General features: G+C 54.0%; 1 protein-coding gene across 6 annotated transcripts in view; it reads left to right on the top strand.

Moving 5' to 3' along the window:
• The window catches only part of MYO9B (myosin IXB), a 126,396-nt gene that overhangs the window by 57,149 nt on the left and 53,502 nt on the right, over nucleotides 1-15,745 (top strand). For all 6 annotated transcript variants that reach the window (XM_048497514.1, XM_048497515.1, XM_048497516.1 and 3 more), the window contains 5 exons: nucleotides 98-187; nucleotides 2,981-3,097; nucleotides 3,886-4,020; nucleotides 6,416-6,537; nucleotides 8,117-8,258. In XM_048497514.1, the coding sequence (XP_048353471.1) occupies nucleotides 98-187; nucleotides 2,981-3,097; nucleotides 3,886-4,020; nucleotides 6,416-6,537; nucleotides 8,117-8,258 (606 nt within the window). The remainder of the gene's footprint in view (nucleotides 1-97; nucleotides 188-2,980; nucleotides 3,098-3,885; nucleotides 4,021-6,415; nucleotides 6,538-8,116; nucleotides 8,259-15,745) is intronic.

The following is a 15,745-nucleotide window of genomic DNA, read 5'->3' as shown; positions in this document are numbered from 1 at the left end:
TCTGCCGCGGAAGGGCAGAATAGCGCTTGTCCAAGTCAGGCAGACGAGGTCTGCTCTCCTGCGTTCCTCAGTCCTGTTTTTTCCTCCCTGCCTGTAGGTGAAACGCGAAATCTTGGTGGAAGTGTTGACGAAGAGAAAAACGGTGACCGCAAACGACAAGCTTATCCTGCCCTACAGTCTGAACGAAGTGAGCACCCTGCAAAAGAGCATTTGGAGGGGGGATCAAAGCAGGTCAGCCGAGGGGGGTAGGCCGCAGAGGCCTTTCCAGGAAGACTGGCCTTCCAAGGCGGGGCCGGCAAATGGTGTCTGCAAGGGGGCAGGATGCAAACGTGGTGAATTCAGAGAAAGGCACAGGGAATAAACGGCCTCTTCTCCCTCACCTTAAGTCAGGGGGCGTGGGCACGTGCTTTCAGAGTTTACCTCTGTGGACTCCTCCCAACGCACCTGGCAGTCTAGAGACGCTGCCAAGAAAAGGCAGGAGGGGACTAACTTGCCTCCTCCTGGCCGTGCATGGTTTGCAGAGGTGGTTTTTTTAAAAAAGATTTCTTAATATGGGGGGCGAGGATGGGATTTCAATGTATTGTCGAAGGCTTTCACGGCCGGACACTGGGGTGCTGTGTGGTTTCCGGGCTGTGTGGCCGTGTTCTAGCAGCATTCTCTCCTGACGTTTCGCCTGCATCTGTGGCTGGCATCTTCAGAGGATCTGATGGTAGGAATGGAAAGCAAGTGGAGTATATATACCTGTTGGAGTGTCCAGGGTGGGTGAGCCACCCTGGACACTCCAACAGGTATATATACTCCACTTGCTTTCCCAACACCAGATCCTCTGAAGATGCCAGCCACAGATGCAGGCGAAACGTCAGGAGAGAATGCTGCTAGAACACGGCCACACAGCCCGGAAACCACACAGCACCCAAGATCGGATTTCAGTTTCCTCTAAGGTTTGGGTTACGGCTGTGAAAAATGGATGGGAGGAGATTTTCACACCTGTCAGCAGGTAGACTTTTCTAGCAACAGGTAGACATTCCTAGCAACAGGAGCAGCAGTGGTGTAGTGGTTAAGAGCAGGTGCACTTTAATCTGGAGGAACCGGGTTTGATCCCCTGCTCTGCCGCTTGAGCTGTGGAGGCTTATCTGGGGAATTCAGATTAGCTTGTGCACTCCAACACACGCCAGCTGGGTGACCTTGGGCTAGTCACAGTTCTTTGGAGCTCTCTCAGCCCCACCTACCTCACAGGGTGGTTGTTGTGAGGGGGGGAAGGAGTTTGTAAGCCCCTTTGAGTCCCCTTACGGGAGTTAAGGGGGGATTTAAATCCAACTCTTCTTCTTCAATGTGTTCCTTGCCCTTCGTCTTTGAGTCCAACTTTGCCCCCTTTGAGCAGCAGTGGCGTACTGGTTAAGAATAGTGGCTAAGAGCAGGTGCACTCTGATCTGGAGGAACCGGGTTTGATTCCCAGCTCTGCCACCTGAGCTGTGGAGGCTTATCTGGGGAATTCAGAGTAGCCTGTACACTTCCACACACGCCAGCTGGGTGACCTTGGGCTAGTCACAGCTTCTCGGAGCTCTCTCAGCCCCACCTACCTCACAGGGTGTTTGTTGCGAGGGGGGAAGGGCAAGGAGATTGTAAGCCCCTTTGAGTCTCCTGCAGGAGAGAAAGGGGGGATATAAATCCAAACTCTTATTCTCTTCTTCTCTTCTTTGACTGGCAGAGCAAGATCTTCCTCACTCCCTGAGGAATCTCCTAAGATCCTTTGCTCTGGAAATTGACCCTGGACGTACAAAGCTGACATTCAGCCGTTGAGCTGCCCTCTTTGCCCGCCACTGGCTCTCCACGGTCTTGGGCCCAGAGCAGGCCTTGTGTGTCCAGCACTTGTGTGTCCAGATCCTTTGGAACTGGAGGTTGGCCCTGGGACCCCCCTCTCCCCCCATACAAAACTGCAGTTCCATAGGAAAGGAAAATGCAGCCCCGGGCAAAATGGCGGCCTCCAGCCCTGCGCACCTCTGCGTCCCCCCCAACACCCCTTACCTACCTTTTTAAAGCTGAAGCAGCCTACTGCGGCCCATGGAGATGGCCTGAGGGGAGAGGTGGGGGGAGCAATTCTCCACCACCCCCCCCCCGGTGCCTGCGCCCGAGATGCTTGTTCCCCCGCCCCGCCCCGTGGCAGCTCCACCTATGCAGAACAGATGCCCTCACATCTCCCTGTTTGGCGAAATGCCCGCCCTTATTGGTGATCCTCTCGAAGGACAGATGCTGTCGCCTCTTATGCACTGTTTTCTCTGAAGAAGAAGAAGAAGAAGAGTTTGGATTTATATCCCCCCTTTCTCTCCTTTAGGAGACTCAAAGGGGCTGACAGTCTCCTTGCCCTTCCCCCCTCACAACAAACACCCTGTGAGGTGGGTGGGGCTGAGAGAGCTCCGAGAAGCTGTGACTAGCCCAAGGTCACCCAGCCGGCGTGTGTGGGAGTGCACAGGCTAATCTGAATTCCCCAGATAAGCCTCCACAGCTCAGGCGGCAGAGCTGGGCATCAAACCTGGTTCCTCCAGATCAGAGTGCACCTGCTCTGCTGTGTACATCTTTAAAAGAAAAGAAAAATTTCAGGGCATCCCCCTCGTCTTTCTCTGGGCCAAAGAACAAGTTCTTTACTCAGCCAGGATGAGATTTGTTTGGGCGGCGCCTGCCTCCGGAGGGCGGAAGTGGGACGAAGGGCATGCAAAGACGGGCTGCGTTTGGTTCAGCTGGTTTTTTGGAGCATGTCCTGTTGGTTCCTTTCCGGACGATACCGTCTCCCTTCAAAGGCAGGAGCTCACTGTGCAAACCAGCGTGTCCTAGTGGGCTTTGGGCAGCAGAAGCGAAGAGTTTTGCTGCAGTTACAAATGAGGGTCATTGTAGTTTTCCTTTCCGTGCACGGTGAGGTGGGGAGCAGTCAGAGCATTTGGGAGAGGGAAAATACTATGTCTTTCTGTGTATTTGTTCCGCCCAGGCTGTTACTGCCCGCGACTCCATGGCCAAATCGATGTATAGCGCGCTCTTCGACTGGATAGTTCTGCGAATTAACCACGCGCTCCTCAACAAGAAGGACATGGAGGAGTCTGTCACGGTATTTATTTATTTATTTTAATTTATTTATTATACATGTATACTGCCCGGCCCGCCGGTGGGCTCAGGTATGTGGCATAGGAGCAGCAGTGGCGTAGGAGGTTAAGAGCTCGTGTGTCTAATCTGGAAGAACCGGGTTTGATTCCCAGCTCTGCCGCCTGAGCTGTGGAGGCTTGTCTGGGGAATTCAGATTAGCCTGTGCGCTCCCACACATGCCAGCTGGGTGACCTTGGGCTAGTCACAGCTTCTCGGAGCTCTCTTGGCCCCACCTAGCTCACAGGGTGTTTGTTGTGAGGGGGGAAGGGAAAGGAGATTGTCAGCCCCTTTGAGTCTCCTGCAGGAGAGAAAGGGGGGATATAAATCCAAACTCCTCCTCCGCCTCCTCCTCCTCCTCCTCCTCCTCCTCCTCCTCCTCCTCCTCTTCTTCTTCTTCTTCTTCTTCTTCTTCTTCTTCTTCTTCTTCTTCTTCTTCTTCTTCTTCTTCTTCTTCTTCTTCTTCTTCTTCTTCTTCTTCTTCTTCTTCTTCTTCTTCTATGTCCCCTGTAAACGGCAGGCTCAGGGTCGGTGCCTCGAAGCACGGCAAAGGGCAGCCGCCTGGGGCCGTTGGTGGCCATCTGTTCCTACGGGCCCAGTGGGTGTGGCGGGGGGGGGATATACTCGTGGATGATGGGAAACGCAAGTCACCGCCGCACTCACACTTTGACCGCAAGAGTCTTGCAAAAAAACCTGCTTTCCCGGTGACTCTGTTCTTTCCCCCCTCCTCCCCCCCCCCCGACCTGGTCTTCGCAGTGCTTGTCCATCGGGGTCCTCGATATCTTCGGCTTTGAAGACTTCAAAACCAACAGTTTTGAGCAGTTCTGCATCAATTACGCCAACGAGCAGCTGCAGTATTATTTCAATCAACATATCTTCAAACTTGAACAGGTAAGAAGCTGAGGGCAAAGGCCCCTGTGCCCCAGGTGAGGTGGCAGGCTTGAGGGCATCAACTTGGCCTTCGCCAGGCCGCCCCATCTCTACCTTCTCCGTGCTGATCTTGGCCTGAGAGCCAGCATGTGTAGTGGTGAAGATCAAGCAGACTCTGATCTGGAGAACTGGGTTTGATTCCTCGCTCCTCCCCATGAGCAGCAGAGTCTTATGTGGTGAACTGGATTTGTTTCCCCACTCCTACATTCCTGCTGGGTGACCGTGGGCTAGTTACAGTTCTCTCAGAACTCTCTCGACCCCACCTACCTCACAAGGTGTCTGTTGCTGGGAGAGGAAGGGAAGGAGTTTGTAAGCCGCTTAGAGACTCCTTACAGGAGAAAAAGTTGGGGTATAAATCCAAACTCCTCCTCCTCCTCCTCCTCCTCCTCCTCCTCCTCATAAGAATGAGCCAGCTGGATCAGTCCAGAGTCCATCTAGTCCAGCACTCTGCTACTTGCAGTGGCCCACCAGGTGCCTTTGGGAGCTCACCTGCAGGAGGTGAAAGCAATGGCCTTTTGCTGCTGTTGCTGCTCCCGAGCACCTGGTCTGCTAAGGCATTTCCTCCTCCTCCTCCTCCTCCTCCTCCTCCTCCTCCTCCTCTTCATAAGAACAAGCCAGCTGGATCAGACCAGAGTCCATCTAGTCCAGCACTCTGCTACTCGCAGTGGCCCACCAGATGCCTTTGGGAGCTCACCTGCAGGATGGGAAAGCAATGGCCTTTTGCTGCTGTTGCTGCTCCCGAGCACCTGGTCTGCTACGGCATTTCCTCCTCCTCCTCCTCCTCTTCTTCTTCTTGTTCTTCTTCACTGAATGGCTGGGGTTTTTTCAAGAAGACGCTGTGGGGGAACTCTCAGAAGCATGATAGGAAAAGCACCACATGGCTTAATTCCTGTAACTCACCCACGGCTTTCTTCGTTGAAGTAGGCCTTGGATTCGCCTAGGGGCGTATCTGCCAGAGAGACATGGGGGGTGTCCCGTGACCCTGGGCACCACCCATTAGATCACACAGGCAGCGCAAAATTGCCCCCACACCCCTCCCACAGAGAGGCGCCCCTGCTCAACACTCCCCCTTCCACTGGCCGGGACCACCGCTGCCCTCTTCCGCCAGCTGAAGGAGCGGCCAGGCCAGGCCAGATGCACACTGCCGTAAGTAGGGCGTGGGGGGGGCACTTGGACAGGTGTTGCCCCAGGTGCCATATTCTCCCAGTACATCTCTGGATTCACCCAGCCCTGCGCTGACTGCTGGACTTTGGGCAGGCATGGGTCTGCAACCTGCAGCTCTCCAGATGTTCATGGACTACAATTCCCAACAGCCCCTGCCAGCATGGCCAATTGGGAACTGTAGTCCATGAACATGTGGAGAGCTGCAGGTTACAGACCCCTGGGGCAGGGGATTTGAGGTTCTTTAACTGGAGATGCTGGGACAGGTTCTGCCGAACGGGAGCTCTCGCCATTGAGCCAGAGCCCCTGGTCACGGGTTTCTCCATTTTGGGGGTACTTTATCATTCTTCCTCCTCTGTCCTCCCATAGCAACAATTTGCAGCCTGTTAGTGGTATGAATCCAGTCTGCCTCCCCCTTAGGTAGCTCTACATCCAGCATAGTGTAGTGGTTGAGAGAGGTGGACTCTATAATCTGGAGAACCGGGTTTGATTCTCCACTCCTCCATGTGAGCAGTAGACTGTTGTTTGTTTGTTTGTTTGTTTGTTTGTTTGTTTGTTTGTTTGTTTGTTTGTTAGTTAGTTAGTTAGTTAGTTAGTTAGTTAGTTAGTTAGTTAGTTAGTTAGTTAGTTAGTTAGTTAGTTAGTTAGTTAGTTAGTTAGTTAGTTAGTTAGTTAGTTAGTTAGTTATTAGGCTTTTATACCGCCCCATCCCCGAAGGGCTCCGGGCGGTGTACAACATATAGAAGTAACAATATAAGATAGTTAAAACATTTAAAAGCAGCGATAAAAACCATAAGAATTAATTCTAATAATTGTACAATAAATCTCAGTAAAATGAAAATATGAGTGGCATCCAGCATTCTAGTTTTAGAGTTCCCTCCCCCACAAAGGGAGGAATGGTGAGTCTCGTTGGATGACAGATGGCCCAGATGTCAGGGGCCAAAGGATTATCTGGGGAACTGGATTTGTTTCCCCACTGCTCCGCATGAAACCTGGCCAGTCACAGTTCTTCCCTGGGAGGTTGGTGAGCCCGAGGGCCCTCCTGCAAAGCCAGTCATGGGTGAAGGGGCACCCGCAAGTGTTGGGTGAAGCCTTAGCATGACAGCGCCGTGTGGCCTTTTCACCCAAGCATGGGGAGACGGGAGGTCTCAGGAGCCCCGCATCGGACTCACTGCTGTGTTTGGAATGCCCGTAGGAGGAGTATCAGAGCGAAGGCATTGAATGGCACAACATCTCCTACACTGACAACGTGGCCTGCATCCACCTAATCAGCAAGAAACCCACCGGCCTATTTTACCTCCTGGATGAAGAAAGCAAGTAAGAGTGGCTGCGTGGGGGAGGAAAGGCAGAAGGGGGGGGTGGGGAACTGGCAGCAGAGGAGGAGAGGCATGTTGGGGCAAGCAAATAAATCATGCTCACCCCTCTCTGTCGGAATAATACCAGAACAGGGGCACATAGCCAAATATCTTGAATTATTAACTGAACCCCAACAGAGATGGATTATCACAAGGGCCAGATCCAATACCTTCCCATCGGCCATTACAAAGGGTTGCTACATACCTCTCCAGGATTGGGTTTGTCCACACTGTAAAAACCAAGTGGAGACTCTTGCTCACATTATTCTTGACTGTCCAAGATATGTGGGCATCAGGAATTTCTCTCCCAGGCTGGCCCTAGACAAATCTGAAAATGACTCTGACTGTTCTGTTGTGGAGCTTCTGTTAAACAACACAGATGTCATGCTCTTGGAAAAAGTAGCAAAATTTCTTTTACAAGTGACAGAACTTTCTAAGTAAGGTATACTGCTATATAGTCTTCCTGTCTGCGCTTTGAATGTACTCTTGATTTGTATTTCAAAAATGTCTGGCAACGCTCTAGAACCTATTTTTAAATGCCAAATAAAGATTGTTGTTGTTAGAGAGGCATGGGCAAACGTGGGACAAATAGCAGCCGGCCTGGAGGCAAACGTGCCAACCCAAGAGGTGTGCTGTGTGGCTCCGGCTCCGCTGCCCATAAAGAAGCCTCGCAGTTGTGGTTTCTAGTGTCACTGCCTTGCTGAGTTTTATTTCGTTGAGGGATTTCAGGGCGCTGTGTGTGTTCATTTTGTTGCCGTTAAGGATGATCTTGCTGCCCTGCAGCTTTCCCATGCTCAGAGGCTGCCTTGGAACCCTGATAGGATTGAGAAGCAGGGAAACAACTGATTAAAGGAGCAGCAGTGGCGTAGCGGTTAAGAGCAGGTGCACTCTGATCTGGAGGAACCGGGTTTGATTCCCAGCTCTGCCGCCTGAGCTGTGGAGGCTTATCTGAGGGATTCAGGTTAGCCTGCGCACTCCCACACACGCCAGCTGGGTGACCTTGGGCTAGTCACAGCTTCTCGGAGCTCTCTCAGCCCCACCCACCTCACAGGGTGTTTGTTGTGAGGGGGGAAGGGCAAGGAGATTGTCAGCCCCTTTGAGTCTCCTGCAGGAGAGAAAGGGGGGGATATAAATCCAAACCCTCCTTCTTAAATGAGGAGAAATGCCTGTCAAGCCTGGGTCTCCCCCTCTGTTGCTGAGAATCACAACTTCACGGGAGGTAGCGTGGTGTAGTGATTAAAGTTTCGCCCCAGGATTTGGGAGACCCGGGTTCGAATCCCGCACTGTTCCACAGAAGCTTGCTGTGGTGGCTTATCTGGGGAATTCAGATTAGCCTGTGCACTCCCACACATGCCAGCTAGGTGACCTTGGGCTAGTCACAGCTTGTTGGAGCTCTCACCCCACCTACCTCACAGGGTGTTTGTTGTGAGGGGGGAAGGGCAAGGAGATTGTAAGCCCCTTTGAGTCTCCTGCAGGAGAGAAAGGGGGGGGATATAAATCCAAACTCTTCTTCTCTTCTTCTTCTTCTTCTGTCCCGGCAGCTTCCCTCATGCCACCAGCCAGACGCTTTTGGCAAAATTCAAACAGCAGCACGAGGACAACCGGTTCTTCATCGGGACCCCGGTCCTGGAACCCGCCTTCATCATCCAGCACTTTGCAGGCAAAGTGAAATACCAGATCAAGGTACGGGATGTGGCTGGGATGACACAGGGGGGCTGAGCTCTGGTATTGCCCGAAATTCAAAGGTGTGGGGGGGGGGAGGAGCCCCGTGGGGCCAGACCGAAGCTCCAGCTGCCCCGGCCTCCTGTTTCCAGTGGTGGTCCGCTTGGTATCTCGAAGGGGAACTCCTGTGCCTTGACGAATGACAAGGGTTCCGTTTACCTATCATGTCTAATAGCTGTTTGTGAACCAGATGACTGTTGAAAAGGTTCCGTGTGCGTTTCTTTAAAATGAGAGGTCAGTTGTAAAAGGAAGAGGGGTGAAAGGGGGACAAGAGAGCGAGGTGATGGGTTTTCACGGGAGAGTGATTTTGAGGAGTCTTTGCAAAAACACACACACACACGCATAGAGAGAGAGAGAGAGGGAGGGAGAGGGAGAGGGAGGGAGAGAGGGAGAGAGAGAGAGAGGGAGAGGGGGGGGGAGAGAGAGGGAGGGAGGGGCTGGTCTGTTAGAAAATGTTGACAGAGAGACATTTTTCTCTCTTTCTCACAATACTCGAACCAGGGGGCATTCATTGAAAATGCTTGGGGGAAGAATAAGGACTAATAAAAGGAAACACTTCTTCACGCAACGTGCGGTTGGTGTTTGGAATATGCTGCCATAGAGGGTGGTGATGGCCACTAGCCTGGATAGCTTTAAAAGCGGCTTGGATAGATTTATGGAGAAGTCGATGTATGGCTACCAATCTTGATCCTCTTTGATCTGAGATTGCAAATGCCTTAACAGACCAGGTGATCGGGAGCAGCAGCCGCAGAAGGCCATTGCTTTCCCATCCTGCAGGTGAGCTCCCAAAGGCACCTGGTGCGCCACTGTGAGTAGCAGAGAGCTGGACTAGATGGACTCTGGTCTGGTCCATCTGGCTTGTTCTTATGTTCTTATGTTCTGTGCTAAACTTATACAGTGGCGTAATGGGTAAGAGCAGGTGTACTCTAATTTGGAGGAACCGGGTTTGATTTCCCACTCTGCCACTTGAGCTGTGGAGGCTTATCCGGGGGACTAGATTAGCTGGTGCACTCCAACACACGCCAGCTGGGTGACCTTGGGCTAGTCACAGTTCTCTCTGAGCTCTCTCAGCCCCACCTGCCTCACAAGGTGTCTGTTGTGGTGAGAGGAAGGGAAAGGATATTGTAAGTCACCTTAAGTCTCCTTACAGGAGAGGAAGGTGTGATATAAATCCAAACTCTTCTTCTTCCTCTTCTAAATTCCTGGTGGCAGTGCTGTACAGATAGGGAAAGAAAAGAATAAATAAATGTTATTTTGCGCCTATCGTATTTATTTACAAAGGAATAAGACAGCGGTCATCGCAGACCACTTCTCCCACAGTTTGTTGAATTGTTTTTAGACACTCGTCACGCTTTGTGGCAGCGAGCTCTGTAAACTGGTTGGGTTCCGTGCCTTTATACATATGATTGTACTCCTGTCTATCATAGTAACACCATTATCAAATTTGCTGATGACACAACGGTGGTGGGGCTCATCTCTGGAGGGGATGAGTCTGCCTATCGGAGTGAGGTGGACCGACTGCTCTCATGGTGCAGGGAAAATAACCTTGTTCTTAATACTAACAAGACAAAGGAGCTTATAGTGGACTATAGAAGGAATAGCTCAGAAATTCAGCCCTTGACTATAAATGGAGATCGAGTAGAGCGGGTGGCTAGTTTTAAATTTCTGGGCGTCATGATTAAAGAGGACTTGACCTGGGGCGTACAGACTGCCGCGGTGGTTAAGAAGGCCCAGCAAAGACTGTACTATCTGAGACTTTTAAGGAAACAACAACTGAATGGTGTAGTAGTGCACTGCCGACCCAGCAGTGCCGTAGTAGAACGTTGGGACGCCAACGGACCTGCGGCCTTGCCGGTCGCATCGCACCCCCACTCCTCATCCCCCCATGAGTCACGGGTCGTGAACTGTCTGGCTCAATCACCGGGCTTGCCCAGGGACAATGGTCTTGCCCCCAGGTGAGGGAATTAGGCGCTCAGACGGCGTGACGCTCCTCTCCTCGCGTAGCCAGATGAGATCATGCATCACATGATGATCTCCCGACCTCCCGCTCTCCCGGAACTCCCCCCAGTCCTCCCTCCTACACGCCCCCGATAGAGTAACAATAAAAGGTGCCAGGAACCGGCAGGCCGGGAGACTTCCGCGCTTAGGAACCACCGGACCTCCGGTCTCCCGGCTGCTGGCGATCTCCACCAGATGTTAGCCTTATCCTCCGGCGTCTCGTCTCAGTTGCCTACGCTTGACCCGGCGTGGAGTCGAGGCCCTCACAAGCTGGTGCCGAAACCCGGGAATCCTCTCAAACCTCCACCCCTGCTTCCCACCGTCGCCTGCAAGGAAGGGCCGCGATACCGAAGTCCGCTGGATGCGGGCGCGATCCAGGGACCTTTCACCCGTTTCGGTATCGCTTCTGCTCCTCTGGATCGAGCAGTGGCATCCAGAGACACGCGTCCTAGGACACTCTCTCGAATCCGGACCGGAACACCGGGTGAGTATGGGAAGACTTGCAAAAGCAGGGGCTTATGAGCAAGCTTACGTTGGCAGCGAACTGAAAGCGTTAACAGAAGAAATGCGGCAGGGTCCCGTAGAAGAGAAGGGAGCTGCGCTAAGGTGGTTGGAGAGGTAGATTGAAGCTCAGTGTCCATGGGTACCCAGAGGGGGGGGGACATTGAATCTTAAGGACTGGGGAAAAACATCGGGCGACTTCTTACGCACAAGAGCCCTGCATGCAGCGCCCGATGTCGCTGCTACTGGACGATGGAGAGCAATGTTTTGTCATGGCTGCTGCTTACAATCAGCCTGCAGAACCTCACCGGCTCTCCCCTTGCCTGTAGGCCGCCCTCCTTTCTCGATCTTTCACCTTCAATTTTCGAATTCCCCGGAATTTTCTCTATCCCGCACTCAAATTGGACGCCTGTCCTCCTTCTGCCCGCCCCCTCGCTCCTTCACCCACATTTCAAACTCTCCCCGCGGCTCAGCCGCTACCCCTCCCCTTGCTCCGCTTCTTCCCTTTTCCGAAGCCACTGCACCTCCGTCCAAAGCGCCCACGTAATGGCGCTTGGGTTTCGAAAACTCTCGCCAGAAGGCAGTATTAGCCACCATCTGCAGAAGAAGGAAACCCTGACGAGGAAGAGCGATGCCGATATTCTTGCATTGTGCCCCATCCACTTCACAGATACTGAGGAGGATGGCAGATAGTTCGGCGGGTTGTCGGTGCACACGCCCCTGAGGCTATAATATCCTTACCGAGCTCCGCAAAGCAATGCGGGGCGTGGGAGTCACTCAGTCCCCTACAGTTAGAGAGGCATGCTGGAAGCCATCGCAAGGAACCACCTAATGGTTCCCAGATGACTGGAAAACCACCTTTCGCATGCTCCTGGAGGAGCCCTGGCGCAGTTTGTGGTCTGGGGAGAAGTGCGAGTTCCGCCAGCAATGCTTCAACAGAGCAGCCACCCTGGCGGCGCTACACCGCCCAGCTCAGCTTTACGCAGGTTTCGGGATGCTTTTGCCAACCCCAGCGATCAGATTGTCCCTGCCTGAGGCCACCCATACGGTGTCGCCTCTGAGGAATGTAAGCCTATAAGGCATTTATCCAAAGTCCCCAATGCCGGCCAGCCAACCCAGAGTTTCTCCTCCACCCATCCGGCCAAAAGCCCCAAGAGCCCTATGCTGAATTCTGTGAGACAGGCTCCAGGAAGCGCTCAAGAGGCAGGTGCCAGATAGCGGGGAGGCCCTAAAGCGAAGGCTCCTCATGCGCCTGCCGCATTAAGGAGAAGGCAGGCTTCCATGTGGAGTGCCGCTTAGGGCAATCACGGGCCTAGGGCAAAAATCACAAGGAACTGGCGACGACATGCTTAAGGCTTGCCAGGACATTGGGTCCTCCTCGCCCACCAAGCCTAGCCTCCTCGCGCCGCCTTGCACTCTCTCCACCCGGGCGGGAGACAGTCTCCAGGAGATGACTGCTTTAGCTGCACGGCAGACCCGGACACTTCGAGAGGGAAGTGTAGGCAGCCCGGCGGGGGGCCTACAACCCGAGCGGGAGGAGGGTCCTCCCCCAGGAGGAGAAGGCCACCTAAAACCCGGTGCCCACGTTGCCAGAAGGGCTTCCATTGGAGAAAGCGACTGCCCGTCGGGGAAACTCCCGCTCAGGCGTCTCCCCAGCCCAGGACCAAGGAGGAGAGAGTACTAGAGCAGACCCAAAGCGCCAAGGCCCCTGCCAAAACCACCCCTTCTCGTGGCATCTGGCTCGGTGATGCACCCAGCCCATCTCACTTTAAATTCCCCAACGAGGTTCTTGTCACCGGCCCCAACCCAGTATGATTTGCGAGCCCATCCCCTATCGGGACAACAATTGGGACTAGATGCTTGCCAAAGAGCCTCTGTCAGCTGAACAGGGACTGTTCATCGTCCCCGGAGTGATCGACTCCACGCGCAGGACCCATCCACCTCCAGGTCATGGACAAACATCCCACAGGAGCTGCCCGCTTTGAGCCAGCTGCGCTCAGCTGATTCTCTTGCCCCATGCGCTTGCCCGCTGCCGACCCAATAAAGGCCTCACGAGCCCCAGCAGCCAACATGGGCAGCCCTACACCACCGTCGCCCAGCCCGGTGGAGGCGCCTATCGGGAGCTCCGTCCCATATCTGGAGCTCCTACCATAGAAGGATGTAAGTTCAAGGGGCCTGGTGGACACCGGCTGATGTTACCGTCATCAGAGCAGCCGAGTGGCCCGACCAGTGGCACCCGACCGAGGCTTGCCCGCACATCTGGGGGGGGGTGGGGGGGGGAGACAAACCCAGCGGGACGGAACATCCGCCAGCTCGCGGTCCAACAGCCCAGGACTCGAGCGGACAGCTCACAGTCCGCCCATCGTTCCTGAACATCCATGTCAATCTCTGGGAAGAGACCTCATGAGTCAGGTTAAAAGCGACTCTGGTCTGGGATGCAAGGTAAAGCCGTCCACCGGATCATTGATTCCAATCGTGCCTTCCGAAGTTGCCTCCCTAATTTCCACAGGAAAACTGTTTCCCTCTCCCCTCCCTCTTCTCCTTCTGTTTTACGACCAGTAGAGGCGGGAGAGGGCCAATTGGCTGACTGGCCCTCCTGGATTAAAATCTGGGCCCGTCCTGATACCGTAGCACTGTCAGGACAGGCCCTAAACTAGAGGGATGCTGCCGCGCAAATTCACCCATAAACCCGGCTTGGGCACCCCAACAATGTTGCTCTCCGGTTTTCTGACTTATTCCGGCCCTTGGCGAGGCCGTATAGGGCGGTCACCGGCGGTAATGATTCCCCAAGATAATTACGATCACACAAATTTAGCACCATCCAGTTTCACTGCATTTATGCCACCAAGGTCCGCGGTAAAGTTGCAACTCCCTTGCAAAGAAACCCCCCCTTCCTTTCTCCTTTGTGTGTGCGAGGAATTTGCCTCTAATTGCCTGATTGCTTCCCGATTTCCCGGATGCACCCATCCCCAAAGGTGCTTCCAAAGCCCCCTTTGTGTTTGCTGATTAAGCATGCATACCCACAATCCCCAGGACTGCGCCCTGTTTCCCTCCCCCTCGAGGGCTCGGACCCCTCGCCTTGGCGCACTTTTCCTGATGGCAGGCTCTGAAAGCCAATTCCCACACCAGAGATTTTTCGCCTACCTCCTGCCCTCCCTGTCAAACAACTAAAGAAAAGAAGAGGTGTAGGCCCCAGGAGGATTGCATTAAAAGCAACCTTCACAGGCTGCAAAACAAACCTCCTTCCTTCCCATATTAAATCTAAACACTAACTCACTAACTTTCGATCCCAATCTCCACGCCATCCCGGCTCCCTAGAACTGGAGGCCTGGCGGGACCGGGACCAGTAACCTGGGAAAGGGGGGTGTGTTTCAGTCCCTCTTCCTACTACAGGTTCCCGTGGACTCCGATTCGCCATGACAGGCCAACCCATGGAATGGCGTGGGAGGAAACCAACCCATCCCGGAGATGGGCAGCACTTGTCTCTCTAGAGGATCCCTTAGCCCGATCCCAGCAGGAACGCCCGTCATGTAGCGGCCAAAGACCCGAATGACCTGGGGAGGCGATCAAGGCGACCACCAGCCAGGCCCTAGCGGCTACTCGCGTCAGCAAGACCACCCCGAGACACCCGAGAACCTCTGTGCAGCTCTGCTTTGCGATCATCACCACCAACTCAGCGACCACCATCCTTTGCCTGCTCTGCTGCCTCCTGCGATGGCTGATCGGCCACCCTGGCAAGCTTTCACGCAGACCAACATCTGGGGAGCAGTTTGCTGCCGCTATGCCAAGCGATCTCATCCCTTCTGCCTGGAGCCCGAGGGTACCACAGGAGAATTCAGGGGAGCCTGCTGAGCTCCTGCCTGCTCCCCGTCCTGCAAAAGCACCGGGAGACTTCCTAGCCGGAGGAGTCTGGGCTGAGCCCCTTCATGAATGCCTCATCCATCAGATATTCTACTGGCCGACTGAGGGACCCAGTCGTCAAACCCTCCGGCTGGCGCTCTTTCCCTTGTCACCAACCCGATTGCGTAACCACCCGCAGTCCAACACCTGCGCCCGCATCACCGAGCGCCAGCCGAAGCGGAAGGAACCGACCGGGCCCACATTAAATTCGGCATTTTTCGGCCAGTTGGAACTGCACACACATGGAGGACATTCCCCCCGTGTTGGGAAGCATCCCTGCTCCCCAGGGGCTGGTTCTGGACCTCGCCGGGGAAGGCCGTTTAACCATTACGCCCGACTCCCTGCCGGAGACTCTTTGCTGCCTCAGTCGCCTCACCATTTATTCCTACCCCAGGCTCCACCCGGGGGAGCCGGACGCCCGCCCGCCCGCTCCGCCCATGCCTTTCGACCCCTCCTGTCGGGCGGCCAGCGGTGCATGCCTCTCGAAGCGGAGTTAAGATGCTCCCTATGGCCCAGCTTCTAGTGGGAGTCCCCGGACTTCGCTTCCTACAATGCTAAGACTATTGGCGGCTGGCCTGTGCCCTTGCGAAGTCCATCAACGCTCTACCTCCACCCGCTCTGGATGCCCTGGCCTCCGAGGCAGCAAGGAACACCAGATCAAGCGACCCTAGACAATCGGTGCGCTATTGATTATTTGTTGTTGTTACATCACCAAGGTTGTGAGAATGTTTACATAATATGTGTTGTTTTAATCTTTCTGATAATTCCCAGTTGATCCACATGAAAGGAGTCTCGCGTGAGCTGCAAGAAGTTAGCTATCTAATCTGAGAGTTATGATGTTTTGCTCCATTGGTGGTCAGCCCTCTGGAGCTGGCTGCCGGGAGGAGATGGTTGAGAGTGCTATTGTTTTTAGCTCTGCATTGGTTTGATTGTGTATTGCCTTGTTATCGGGATCTTGTTTTAAGTTCAATGCGTGTCTAATATTGCCTGTGAGCGTGTGTAAGAAACCCCTCCGCATTTTCCCCTTGCCCGCAACCAAGTTCTAATGT

Source organism: Sphaerodactylus townsendi, linkage group LG05 (assembly GCF_021028975.2).
Source record: "Sphaerodactylus townsendi isolate TG3544 linkage group LG05, MPM_Stown_v2.3, whole genome shotgun sequence".
NCBI lineage: Eukaryota > Metazoa > Chordata > Lepidosauria > Squamata > Sphaerodactylidae > Sphaerodactylus > Sphaerodactylus townsendi.
This window is presented reverse-complemented; position numbering and strand designations above follow the sequence as displayed.